General features: G+C 39.0%; 1 protein-coding gene across 1 annotated transcript; it reads left to right on the top strand.

The window, feature by feature from the left end:
• The first annotated feature begins 6,814 nt into the window (after positions 1 to 6,814).
• On the top strand, positions 6,815 to 9,280 carry LOC121423043 (cytochrome P450 1A5-like). Its single transcript, XM_041618322.1, has one exon. The coding sequence runs from the start codon at positions 7,082 to 7,084 to the stop codon at positions 8,624 to 8,626; it is 1,545 nt and encodes a 514-aa protein (XP_041474256.1). The 5' UTR covers positions 6,815 to 7,081; the 3' UTR covers positions 8,627 to 9,280.
• Positions 9,281 to 14,483: the final 5,203 nt, after the last annotated feature.

The following is a 14,483-nucleotide window of genomic DNA, read 5'->3' on the forward strand; positions in this document are numbered from 1 at the left end:
CTCAATCGAGGCAACGTAAATAATTATAAATGCACTGGCCTGGGCGATGTACATGTATGGGTCGGCCATAGAGATGTATACTAATTATATCTCTATGGGGTCCCGGGATGGGGTCAGCCCAGTGAAGTCTGGGGCGGGGGCGAGGGGCCCGCCCCCCCCCCCCCTTATTGGCGGAGCAAAAAAAGGGGGGCCAAGGAAGAAAAAAAGAAAAAGAAGGAAAAATAAAGAGGAGAAAGAAGGACCGGAGAAACATATAAAAAGGAGAAAGACGAGTGATTCGAATAAAATAAGATGAGCTAGGGGAAAACTTTCTTTCATGTCGGGATATAAAATTCTTCGCGCTCGCATTGCCTTCCTTGCTCAATATGGAGCTTAAAATGTCAAATTTTGTCAAAATATGTCAAAATACAAAACATATATTTCAGCTCGGAATTTGAACTTTCATTATCATTTTGTTTGATTTAAAAATTGATTTTTAAAAAATGCTCTTTACGTTATGTTTTATGGTCTGAATATTAACATTTCCACTTGCGCTGCTCCGCTCGCAAAATTTTATTTGTCAGGTAGGCCTACCTTTATTTTCCTGTAAAGTTATCCCTATTTTCGATCAGCTAGGTCCTCAGATAGCGCTGCACACTCGCATTTTGATTGGTGAGTTATGCATATCTCAGGGGCCGCGAAACCGGGGGGCTGGGGGGGGCTTCGCCCCTCCCCCACTTTTTTCCAAAACCATGTACAAAAACGCAAAAATTACCATATGATTGTGATTTGGTCAGCCCCCCCCCCCCACTTTTGGCTCAGCTAGCCCCCCCACTTTGAAAACCGTTCCGCGGCCCCTGTATCTCAATATTAATTCTATAACAAACTACTTAAATAAATCCCCATTTCAAGACAGTTTATGAAAATTTTCGGCTCGAAGCAAATACATTGAATAATGTTGTTGTTGTTGTTGTGGTTTTAGCTTAAATACGGCGCGTTCCGCCAAATAACATTAAGTATAGTGTAGTCTTCCCTCCAAACCCACTTATTTCAAATTAAACATATTTTTTTAAGTAAAAAAAATGTAACACAGACCCCACTATCTTAATAATGCTGAATAATATGGATGTATAGCGTAGTCTTTCCTCCAAACCTAGATCTTTCTATTAAATAGCAAATAATACAAATATAATGATAAATAAATAATAATATACAAAGATTTGATCACGATCTTATTACTGTTGAATAACGGGCTCGGTGTAAAAATGGCAGAGGTAAAAATGGCAGAGGTAAAAATGGCAAAGGTAAAAACGGCAGAGGTATAAATGGCCGAGGTATAAATGGCCGAGGTAAAAATGGCCGAGGTATAAATTGCAGAGGTATGGCAGAGGTAAAAATGGCAGAGGTAAAAATGGCAGTGGTAAAAATGGCAAAGGTAAAAATGGCAGAGGTATAAATGGCAGCTGTAAGAAAATGGCAGAGGTAATAACGGCAGAGGTATAAATGGTGTCACGTGGCGAGTGACTTTATTGTTTACCTACTGCTGCTTACACTAAATAAGGAAAACCTAAAACTGAGGATTACATGCAGTTTTTAAAAGATTTAATCAAATCTCTTCAATTTTTCTCTTGATTTGTTTTAAATCAATTGTTCATGAATTATACATGAATAGTTATAACAAAATCTTAACTTAATAATAATAGTTGAATAGAGCCCCCATCGTCTCTATCTTCTGGCTTGACATGCCCCACTCGATTCGGCCCTGGTGGTCGGTTCAGTTCCTGGCCTCCGCAGCTTAATTGCAATGTCTCTTCCATTCGGCCTCCACAGACGTGTTGCCCCTCGATGAGTAGCCCCCATATCAGAGATATTTGGTTTCAACGAAATAGTGGACGAGATCGAGCCCCCAATGATGACATTAATTTTGACCAGTCATGTAGGTGGAGAACCGGCGGCAGCTGTGGTCGTTATCTCGTCACCGACGTCGTCCCTCAGTTTAACTTCGACTGCCTATACTAACATCTCAGTGTGGTCTACTAGCTTAGGTGGTTCTTCCTGATTTACTGAAATTAACCTCCTAATGTATACCCTACCTTTACTAGGACTAACTGTAAAATTTCTATAAAATAATTCAAAGAATTTCAATAGCAGATGAGTGCATAAAGCAACACACTCGATCTTATTAATAAAAGACACTTCCTGTGTAACTGTACGTTGCTAGAGCACTGTGTATTATCTATTTATGACACCTGTATAAAAATGCTTCACATAATAAGAATATTTCTAACACCTGTACAAATTAAATATGACATCAACAGGTATCTCACCCCCTGTAATGAATATGAAAGGGTGGTGAATGAGAAAAAATGTCTTCCCTGTATGAATTAAGTCTAGCTTTCTCTATCATGTCTATATTGGTTGTACTATAATTGTACAGTTATCTCGCCATCCCTTACATGATGTCGTAAAAATATCGTAATCTTGATGGAACCTGGGTTCAGTACCCATGTTTTAGTTGTGAATATGAAATGGCAGAGGAAAACAAAGGGTGTCAGGAGCCATGATAAATTCCAGCTCTCTCTTCAAAACATCTCCTCCCGTCTTATCACACTGACTTGAAGTGCCTCAACGATACACGATCTTGAAGGATGGTATAAAGGGAGAACAAATATGCACGCGTCTATACTCATCCTATCTCGTGTCAGAACTGGGCCTATTCATTTGAATTAAAGGGGTACTCCAGGCTGGAAATGACATCGAAATTAAGACTAAATCTAAAGCCAAACACTGAAAATTTTAAGCAAATATAGATAGAAAATAAACTATTCTGAAAGTTTAGTTTGCGTTCTTTTATGAAAACAAATGTATTCTATTATTAATTTGCATAAGGTAGGCTGATGATGTCATATCCACATGAAATCATAATTATTTCATATTTTCAATTTCAGATGTGTGCAAAATTTGTCTCCCTTGTAACAAAAGCATTGGTGATGTTTTAGGATATTTTAAACAATATTTGGCAAATAAATATATATATATATATATATATATATATTGGCGAAGAAGCTCAAAAAGCATTGAAGCGGGAGACGTAGCCTGGATTTCTTCAACTTTTTATTAATACAAGCTTCAAGCTTAATACAAGCTTACACACATCACCAACCTGGTCAAGCACTTACAGTAAAACTTGGAGGTAAGAAATCAGACATTTATAATGTATCTTTTTTGTATACATCATTTATTTATCACAGAACCACATATATCATTGTTACCTCTACCTATTATATGATACTTTGTGTAATCACCAGCACTACCAATTAGAGTAGGGTTGGTTTGGGTGTCTACGCCTATGTATGTATGTGACTGCGAGTGTGATCACATACATAAGTTCACGTGCTTAGACACGAATGTATATATGAATCAATACCTTATATAATTATGTATTATTTTGAGATATATATACTATTATATATTATTATACATTTTGAGATATGTGTATTATACAACACACATAACCCAATACTTTCAAAAAATGTTCGTAATAAAAATCTGCGTAAACTTAATTAATTTTAATAGCTATTGGATAATCCTAATTAAACATTACCGATGTAAAACATATTCTTTTAAGATACACCTCCATTTAGTAAATTAATCCAAATATATGCATATTACATGTAAAGCCATTATGTCTGTTACATCTTCAGATACCTGAAGAAGGCCGAACTAAATGGCCGAAAGCTTGTATTAATAAAAAGTTGAAGAAATCCAGGCTACGTCTCCCGCTTCAATGCTTTTTGAGCTTCTTCGCCAATATATCACTCACTGAAGCACCCACGCAATGTTTAGGTCCTTGCTCATCACAATTATATATATATATATATATATATACATATATATATATATATATATATATATATATTGCACATATGTGTTAATTGGTGTATTATGCTAATTATAATAATTACATTGCTTGAAATAGAAAACTACATGTAGTGTCACATATAAATGAATTCCTTGTCATTGAAAAACCCAAAAGGGCTGTATTATTAATGTTTGGGGTTTTCAGGATAGACATTCACAAATAATTATGTTGCTAATTAGCTCATTATATTAATTATATTATGATGATTCCATTACTTAAAAGCAAAAACTAGTGTCATGAATGGAATCAGTGTCACAGGAACCCTTAGAAAAGTGGTCTTAATTCTTTATGTTTTTAGTCTTTCTAGTTTAAGATTAGACATTAGTAGCATATGTCATGTTGTATACATGCTAATTTGATTATTATGCTAACTAGGCTAATTCAAAAAGTGCTAAGGGTTGCCAAGGTGACAACCAAACTGAATTTACTTCAATACCAATCTAGAACCCCCGCCCCCCCCCCCCAACAAAAAAATCAACAAAAACCCCTTGTACTTTTTCAGGGGTACGTGAAAATTTCTACTAGACTATTATACACAAACAGAAAGGAAAATCCTTACATGTATATGCAGTGATGTGATTTTTGAAAATCATTGAGCTTTTAATGTAAAGAAATGAAGTGTTGGTATTGTCTTACTATCCTGCCATCTGTGCATGTTTAAGAATGAAAAACTTGTATGCACGATCAATTTTTTTTCTTGAAGGTTAAGGTAAGAGCTCCACCCCCTGTGTGACAGGCACTATTATTATAATGATGGAGCAACTATTCATAGACAGATTATACTCTTCACACATTCAGGGAAAAAACCAGGAAAAACAAAACGTCAAAATATCAAAATGCGTGATTTTCGACATTCTTTCAGATTTTACGCTAAAAATGATGTTTTCACGCAAATGTGCAATTGACAGCAGCCCGTACGTTATTCCCAAATATTTCCGCAAGAATTTAAGCTGGGATGCCAAGAAAAGCAAATTTTGCTATCCAAAGTATAAAACTCGTTTTAGTATGTACTTATACATGTAATTATGTACATAATGTACGGTATTTTCCAGAGGCGTCGATCCTGGGGGGGGGGGGCAGGGGGGGGGGGCGATCGCCCCACCAATGAAAATATTGGGGGGCAAACATATCACTTTGCCCCCCCCCCAATAATTCCGGATATATCACCAAAAAAAAAGATTGTAATGTTCAGCAAGTGAGATTAAGATACACAACTCGTTCTTTATTTAAAATCGTGCTCAAAATGTCCGCTTTTCAGATTGGAATATATTTTTTTTCAGCTCGCGCTTCGCGCTCGCATCATTTCTGTAGCAAAAACCCATACTTTTCATGATTAAATAGGTGAATGTAAATGTCCTATTTTCTTTTAGATACTAATTTTAATCATGAGTATCAAAAATGCTTAGAATATCAAGCTTTCAGGTCAGAATATAAAGAAATTCCAGCTCACTCTCGGCACTCGTACTATCTCTGTAGTGAGATATGTATCCTCCACATGATTTACAAACAGCCCTAAACAGGCAAGCTTTTCCTGTCAGTATACTAAAAAAAAAAAAAATCTGCTCGCGCTTCGCGCTCGCATTAATTTGTTGTTGAGATACGTGTCTGTGTCTCATGAGTCATATATATATATGTGTGTGTGTGTGTGTGGGTGTGCGTGTGTGAGGGTGTGTGGATGGGTGTCTTGTACGATCGAGCGCCTTTGGAACGCTAATAATTTTGCCCCCCAATCTGAAAAATGGATCGACGCCCCTGGTATTTTCAATATCAAAATGTGCACATGGTAAAATGCATATTTTCTCCATTCGGAAAAAATAAAATGAGAAATCTTCAATTTTACTTAAAATTATTTTGATATTTGTGGCATAAGGACATTTACTATACATTCGATGGATAAACGAATTAAAATCGAAGAATTTCGGAGTTGTAAAAAAATACTTCAAACTATTAATAGTTTCCCCGGGGGAGCCACTTCCATTCACGAATGGATACCATGCGCGACCACGGGGTCTCGAAAAGCACCCTAAACACGTAATTTCCATATTCTGAAAATGCACCCCTTAACAAGTATTGGCGTGTGAAACCCTACCCTTAACAAGTATTGGAAACAAAACGATACTCTTGGCAAATATTCCCTGAAATGAACCCCTAAACAAGTACAGGAATGTTTTATTGTTACGGGTCCTTCGGTCGTCGGCTTTACCTTATTTGGTTTAGTACGACCCCACCTTTTACACCTCGCGCAAATCGGACTCTAAACACGAAGCGTTGGGGCAAAAGGGACATCCTTTATAAAACATTTTAATTTTGTTTTATCATCCCGACAATTTCGACCCTAAACACGTAATTTTCCTAGTGAAATAGATACCCTTTTTTCATTATTTTTGTGTTTTTGACACCCTTATCACGTTACGTACGTAACGTGCCCTATCGTGAAAAAGACATCCTTTTTACGTGTTTTTTTAGTCGCGCATGGTATCCACTCGTCAACGTAAGTGGCCCCCCCGGGATAGTTTCACAAACCTTTATTTTGAGGAAATCGCGGTTTTATGTTTCACTGTGCCATCATATGTGTAATATTCAAATTTGAAATGCATATCTATGAGACTTATAATTTGAAACTCCAAATAAAAAGAGAATCGCATATCAAAGATAATCAACAGCTTTAAAATATTCCGTCAACATCATGCGGATTTTCGACATTTTGCGCTTTCACGCAATAGTGCGCTTGGCATCCGGACATACGCTATTCCTTGGTATTTCTTGCACGACTTTTAGCTGGGATATGCCAAGCATTAGCAAGCATATAAATTTTGCCTTCCAAAGTATAAAAAATCGCTATCTGTTATATTGTTCCTCCTCTCGTTTTCTTTCTTCATTCCCCTCCTTTTTCTTCTCCCCCTTTTTTCAATTACCCATCCGAAAATGCCTATATTTGGCTGAGGAAAAACTCCACCATGAAATATTATTATATCTTTGAGGGAGGCATGGGTATAATAAAACCAGTCAAGGTCATGACCTCGCCGCGTTCGAACAGTGTCACATACAGGGAAACGACAATGTAAACTTTACAAGTTCAACGGCAAAGGCATTACAAGTGAATTCATGTATAACCAAGGAAAGCTATTAATATAGCAAGTAACGAGTATTATATGCCTGCGCAAATCTTAATCTGTCATCATGATAGTAACTGATCTCCTCGCTGTTGCAGCCTCTAACATCACTTTTATTTTAGTGATCGCAGCTTCATTTTTCATTACTCGTTGTTGGATCAATACAAAACTAGAGAACGAGAGGGTGGCTAGATCTGGAGGGCGTCCACTTCCTGGTCCACGGGGGATTCCAGTCTTTGGAAACATGTTCTCCTTGGACAAGAACAGTCCACATCTGTCACTGATAAAGTTGGCTAAAGTCTACGGAAACATCTTCAAGATTCAGATGGGTAGCCGACAGGTACTTGTTTTGAACGGACTTAAGGCTATTCAGAATGCATTGGTAAATCAAGCCCTTGTATTTGCAGATCGCCCTGTCATGTTCACTCTGAAAGCCATCAACGACGGTAACATTTATGGGCCGAGCCTGAGCTTTAGTCAGTACAGCGAAGAATGGAAACTTCATCGAAAGATAACCGAGACATCTCTCCGCCATTTTACTGCAGGCGATCAGGTCCAGTTCGTTGAAAAATTTGCGCGAGGTGAAGCAGAGCAGCTGGCTGCGTATCTGAAAGATCATAAATATGAAAAATGCGAGGACATACCTTATCTTATCCGTTTGTCTGCAAGTAACCTCATGTTTGGGTTTATGTTTCGGAAGCGAGCATCCTACAACGACAAGCAATGTATCAAGTTTATCAAGCTTTTTGACGATTTGAGTAAAAGTATTGGAAATGGAAACATATTGGACTATCTTCCTTGGCTTCGATATTTTCTTTTTGATGCAGCATCAGGATTTTTGAAGTTTCAGGATAGCTTCAACAAAGGCATACGGGGACTCATAGATGAGCAACATGAACTGTATGTTCGAGATTCCGCACAGTTTATCATGGACGAAGTCATTGATGTCGATTATGATGAGAACGAGTTTCAACGTTTGAGTGTGACGGGACGAACAGTTCTTCAAAATGCATTTGACTTTTATGGAGCGGGATTCGGAACAACCGCTTCGGTCATAGAATGGGTCATGGTTTATATGGCTTTGTTTCCAGTAGTTCAATCTGACGTCCAAAGCGAGATCGATCGAGTAGTTGGTCGTGGTCGTTCACCAGCATGGAACGACAGGGACCAGCTACCATTGACACAGTCCTGTCTTCTTGAAATCCTGCGCTTCTCAACAGTCAGTCCTTTCGGCATTCCTCACAGCACAACAAAGGATACTGTTCTTGATGGATACTTTGTTCCCAAGGACATGGTAGTTTTCGTCAACATTTACTCCGCAAGTTTTGATCCTGAGGTCTGGGAACAACCTGAAGCGTTCAACCCTCGTCGCTTCCTAACTGAGGATGGGTTGCTGGATGAGACGAAGAAGAAACTCTTGCCAGTCTTTGGCTTCGGTCGGAGACAGTGTGTAGGTTCTGGTCTGGCGAGAATCAATCTTTTTATCTTCTTCACTACACTTCTTCATCAACTAAGGTTCAGTTGTCTGGACGGGAACGAATTGAACCTTGATTTTAAGTTCGGGCTCAATCTAATCCCTAAGAATTTTAACATACACTTTGAATCCAGGTAGGGAAAAGGGGATATATTCCGACCTCGATCACTTGGGGTAACGCACCAATCACTTCGTATTTAATTTCCTCTTGTAATCCACTTCAAAGAAATCATAACATAATAGGCCTTTTAAATTCATGCTGTCCACTAAGCTGTTTAAACATGTGAAATCTGGTTAGTTTTGGTAGAATGAAGATTAAATATTAAATTATTTATGTCAATGCGTTTATCGCTTAATTGATTTATAATCAGTACTAGTGCAAATAACATATTTATGTTTTACACTTCCCAATGATCAGAAGGCATTGAAGGGAATTTTAACACGAATGGGTGGATAAGTCTGCGCCTGAAAATAAGTTGTAGGAAGGAAGACAGAGTAGAAGAATTCCGTCACCCATGCAGGGGCGTAGCTATACCCCTTTTCCAGTAAGTGTGGAAGCCATTGATTACCGACTAATATCGGCACTGGTTACCAACAACCAGCTTATTTCATCAATAGATCGAGGGGGCGGAAAGTATTTTCTTTTAATTTTTCCGCGATCGGCCGTCAAAATCAGCGTGATTTACGTTGTTAAATGTTTTTGACGGGTTACTTTCAAAATAAAGAGTGAAGCGTTATCTCATCTTTGTTGTTACAAACGAGATAAAGGATCCCGTAAGGCCTGTTACAACCGATAATGTCGCACCAACGCATAATGTCGCAGCAACGCATAATGTCGCAATCTGCGACATTATGCCCGACCTTTCGTTTGAGGACGCGGACGCTAATTTACAACGGTAGTTGGCTTTGGAAGAGACATTTTGGGCCCGTCGTAAAACTCTGGCCGGCAATGCAAATTGTGTGACATGAGATTTTTTTTTCGTTTCGCATCTGCGACAGAAACGTTCAATATGCGTTTCGTGTGCAAAATTCTGGTTGCTACTATGGTAACAGCGATATATCCGATTGAGGACGACTTTCCAAATCAACATTTGACTCCTCCTAGAGCTCGAGAGGCCGCCCGGGGGGCCCACTTCCATTGATTAGTGGACACCAAGAGCGAGCACGCGTAAAAGGGGACAGAGTGGGCAAGTACATTACGTATAGACCTATGTAACGTTATAAAGGTGTCAAAACGATGTTTAAAATGCTGAAAAAAGGATACATATCCAATACTTGTAGGGTTTCACACTTGTTAAGAGAATATGCATTTTCATAATCTGGAAAATGATTAATTGCTTCCCTTGTTTAGCGGGGTACTGTTCGAAACCCCATGGTCGTGCCTGGTATCCACTCATCAATGGAAGTGGTCCCCCGGAATTTGAATCTAATCCACATTTCTGCGGAAAGTATAAAACATAATGCCCATTACATCGTGTGCTAGAGGCATATCGTTTGTGTAGAAGGGGTTAAACAAAAGAAACAAAAGAAACCCGCGAGGTCAACACGTCCCTGGTCAAACGTATTGCATGCTGTGTACATACGTGTATCAACGCATGCGAAATGAAATGTTCGGCTGGAGAGGTTGATCTAACCTCATGAAATCAATTGCCAGTGATCCACCAATAATCCACATTAAATGCAATATCGATTCGATGGACTGTAATGATCTATATCTAAGCCTTCATTCAGTAAGTTTTTCCTCTCTCAATATGTAGTCGATTTTTTTGAAAAACCACTTTCTTATCCATGTCATAATTTATTTTAGGTCCTGCATTTCGAATATCTCCAGCCATCAGTCGTAATATACATGCACATATGGTGCGGGTGTCGCGGGAAAGGATTTTGCACACGAAAGGCAGATCTGTAGGGCCTGTAATCCCCCGGTAACACAAAGCTTAGCATTGATTGTAGAACAGTTTTCTACGTTTAATTCTATTGACTATAATGTACGATCAATCTTAAAAATCAAGTGTATGATTAAGCGTTAACATTTGTGTTAGGGGACCCTAAATTAGCGTCGGTGATGATTGCGAAAGGTCCCAATTATGCCCAGAGCGTCCGACGCATAATGTCGCAGTCAACGCATAATGTCGTAGTTTTTCTAACGCATAATGTCACATGTCGCAACGCATAATGTCGCAGCAAATCGTTAACGCATAATGTCACATGTCGCAACGCATAATGTCACAGCGGTATTTTCTTCAGGACTTGAGATATAAAACATGCTTTTACTTAGTATTTTGAGACACGAAAAAGAGAATGAAATTATTTTGGATTTTTTTTTTATTTTTAATCAGGATTACTCTTTGTATGGATATTTGTCGCGTTATTGCCATTTCGTCTACTGCCTTTTCCCCACTATCGCATGGTCTGATATCATTTCGTCTACCATTAGTTAGTCAACTATCAACATAGTCCAATAACCATTTCGTCTAATTACCATCTCGTCTAATAGCCAGTTGGTCTAATAGCCGTTGTGTTTATTATCATTTAGTCTAATTGTATTTTTTTCAGTTGGTCCAATATCCATTTTGTCCAATATCATTACGTCTATTACCTTTTGGTCTAATAGCCAATTGGTCTAATAACCACTTGGTGTACTCTCATTTTCGTCCATGTTCCATTTGGTCTAACTTCAGTTGGTTCGCTATCACTTTGTCTAAATCCATTTCGGCTAATACTCATTTGGTATCGTTGCCACGGGTCCAATCACCAATAGGTCCAATCATTGGTTCTAGGACAAATACCCCAAGGACAATCACCCTTCCGGACAACTAATCCCTGACAATTTTACCCACCCGAGGACAATTACCCCCTGGACAATTACCCCCTGAGGATAATTACCCCCCGAGGACAATTACCCCCTGAGGACAATTACACCCCGGACAATTACCCCCCTAGACAATTACTCCCGGACAACTACCTCCTGTAAAACTACCCCGAGGAGGATTACCCCCTGAGGACAATTACCCCCCGTGACTACCCCCTAGGGCAATTTCCGCCCGGACAATTACCCCCTGGACAATTACCCCCGGACAATTACCCCCTGAACAAATGCCCCCCGATGACAATTACCCCCGGACAACTACCCCCGGACAATTACCCCTTCGGAAAATTACCCCCCCAAGGACAATTACCCTTCCCCGGGGACAATAACCCCCTAGACAAAGGGAGTGCACAGAGTTAGGGCCTAAATAGTAAAATTACAAGGCGTTCTTGTGTATATTATCTTTGCATATTTTTATTTGCTTACTGTATTAAAACTAAAGCCACATCTTAATCTGGAATGTGCACCAATTGTTTCATAATTCTTAGCTTCTTGATAGATGAATTGTTTTAAAATAACAGGTTTATAGGTTTTTCTTGTCAATAGTAGTGTTGATGGTTTGTGTTACCGACTTTCAATATTTCTACCTGTGAAGGTGTCTTTTTAATGTTTTATCTATTTTCCTGATTTTTTCCTGAAATTAAACCCCAAATGAATCAAGAAAAAATCAGATCAGTTGGAAATTATAGGCATTTGTGATTATTATGTCTAATCGTATCTTTTCATGAATGTTCAATTGTTCTATGAAAACTTAGTATGTGGGCCAGTTTACACATTTTCTGATGTACATATGCGTAGCTATATAGCGCAAGCCCCCATCCCCATTTTTCATGATGCAGAAGGCATTGCTAAACAAAAAGAAAGAAGGCGGAAAAGGAAGAAAAAATGAAAAAGAAGAAAATGAGAGAGAGGGAGAGAGAAAAGGGAGAAAGAGCGATATAAGAGAGAAAGTTATTAACATAAGATAAAGTAGAAAATATATTGAAAACCTGTGCCACCGACCCAGACCATTATAATGGTTCACGCCCGGGGGGGGGGGCACTCGGTATATGATAACGTGCAGCGGAGGGGACCCCTATTTTTACACTCAAATTTCCGTTCCGAGGCATAGCATCTTTGTCTTATTGAGAAAAAGAACAAATAAAGCCGCTCCAAGGCAAAACATGTTCTTCTTATCGAGAAAAAAGAAGAAAGAAATCCGCTCCAAAGCTTGTCATATTTTTCGTTACGCCGTTCCGGTCACATTGATCTGCTACAATGAGCTGCAGTTTTGGTGAAATGCGGCCGCAGAGCGCTGTCCGACCATCACCTCTGCGCGAGCGCACCCGGCGGACGTGCCGCCGGACGCTAGCGATCCGTTCCAAGGACCCCGTTTTTTGTCTCGCCCGCGGCACACCCCTACCACTTTTTTTGTCGAGTGCCCCCTTCCCCCTGGGGTCACGCTTGATTCGATGTCAGAGAGACATGGGGGGGATTTTCGGGGGGTAATTGTTTGGCCGTATACTGTCTGGGGAATTATTGTCCTTGGGGGCATTTGCTGGGGGGGGGGGATAATTGTCTGTGAAATAATTGTCCAGGGGATGATTGTCCGGGGGTAATTGTCCGGGGGGGGGGTAATTGTTCTCGGAGGCTAAATGTTAAAAGGTGGGTAATTGTCCTAGAAACGGTGATAGGACCTAATGGTGATTGGACCAATGGCAACGATACCAAATGGTTGTTAGCCGAAATGGGTTTAGACAAAGTGATAGCGAACCAACTGAAGTTAGACCAAATGGAACATGGACGAAAATGAGAGTACACCAAGTGGTTATTAGACCAAAAGGTAATAGACGTAATGATATTGGACAAAATGGATATTGGACCAACTGAAAAAAAATACAATTAGTCTAAATGATAATAAACACAACGGCTATTAGACCAACTGGCTATTAGACGAGATGGTAATAAGACGAAATGGTTATTGGACTATGTTGATAGTTGACTAACTAATGGTAGACGAAATGATATCAGACCATGCGATAGTGGGGAAAAGGCAGTAGACGAAATGGCAATAAATATCCATACAAAGAGTAATCCTGATTTCAAAATAATTTCATTCTCTTTTTTCGTGTCTCAAAATACTAAGTAAAAGCATGTTTAATATATTATCTGTAGCTCAAGTCCTGAAGAAAATACCGCTGTGACATTATGCGTTGCGACATGTGACATTATGCGTTAGAAAAACTACGGCATTATGCGTTGACTGCGACATTATGCGTCGGACGCTCTTGGCATAATGTCGCAGATTGCGACATTATGCGTTGGTGCGACATTATGCGTTGGTGCGACATTATCGGTTGTAACAAGGCCCAGTATATCATGCCAAGCAGCATGAACATATAAAGTTTAACTCCCCCGCATATTATATACAAGAGCTCAAGTCAATAACCATGAACAGAAAACGTATAACTAATGCGGGCGCGAAGCGCGAGCCGATTTTTTTAATCTTCCGACCTAAAAATTGAACATTTCATGCATTTATGGATGAAGAGAACAATGTTCGGCGTAGCTGAATTCAAGGTACCCCATCTATCTACCCTTTGGAAAATTTGGTGAAGCCGAAAAAATGTCTCTGCCGGGAATCGAACCCAGGCCCCCAGCTTTGAATGCCGATGCCTTAACCACTAGACCACAGAAAAGGGTTAGTGGCTAGGACGACCCCGATCCGATTGACCGTCAGATAGACAGATTTTCGACACTATACCAATTATAATTTACTTTGTCCATATATGTATATATATATATATATAATATATATATATATATTCTTATGGGAAATCTTCATGATATTTAGGCATCCTGTTGAAAGATTGAATAAAATGAATTACTTTTTATACTTATACATATTAGTTCTATATCGGGCTTGTCTAACAAATGTAACACTAAATGGATTTCATTTCATTTTTTTTTTACTTGGGAGAAATTTGAAGTATTGTTATTGTTTGACTGCATTTACTGATTGTTATAATTTTTGTTTGTGTATATTTTGAAATTATTTGCCTCAATAAAAGGCCTTTACTGCTTCTTTTCAAGAAGAGGGACTATGTGTGTTTAAAATCGGTAACTTTATAAATAGGACCTTCCATT

This window comes from Lytechinus variegatus, chromosome 10, assembly GCF_018143015.1.
Source record: "Lytechinus variegatus isolate NC3 chromosome 10, Lvar_3.0, whole genome shotgun sequence".
In the NCBI taxonomy this organism is placed as follows: Eukaryota; Metazoa; Echinodermata; class Echinoidea; order Temnopleuroida; family Toxopneustidae; genus Lytechinus; species Lytechinus variegatus.

What these genes read in the sequence shown, in the direction of transcription:
- LOC121423043 (XM_041618322.1), top strand. Translation starts at nt 7,082, where the DNA reads ATGATAGTAACTGATCTCCTCGCTGTTGCAGCCTCTAACATCACTTTT.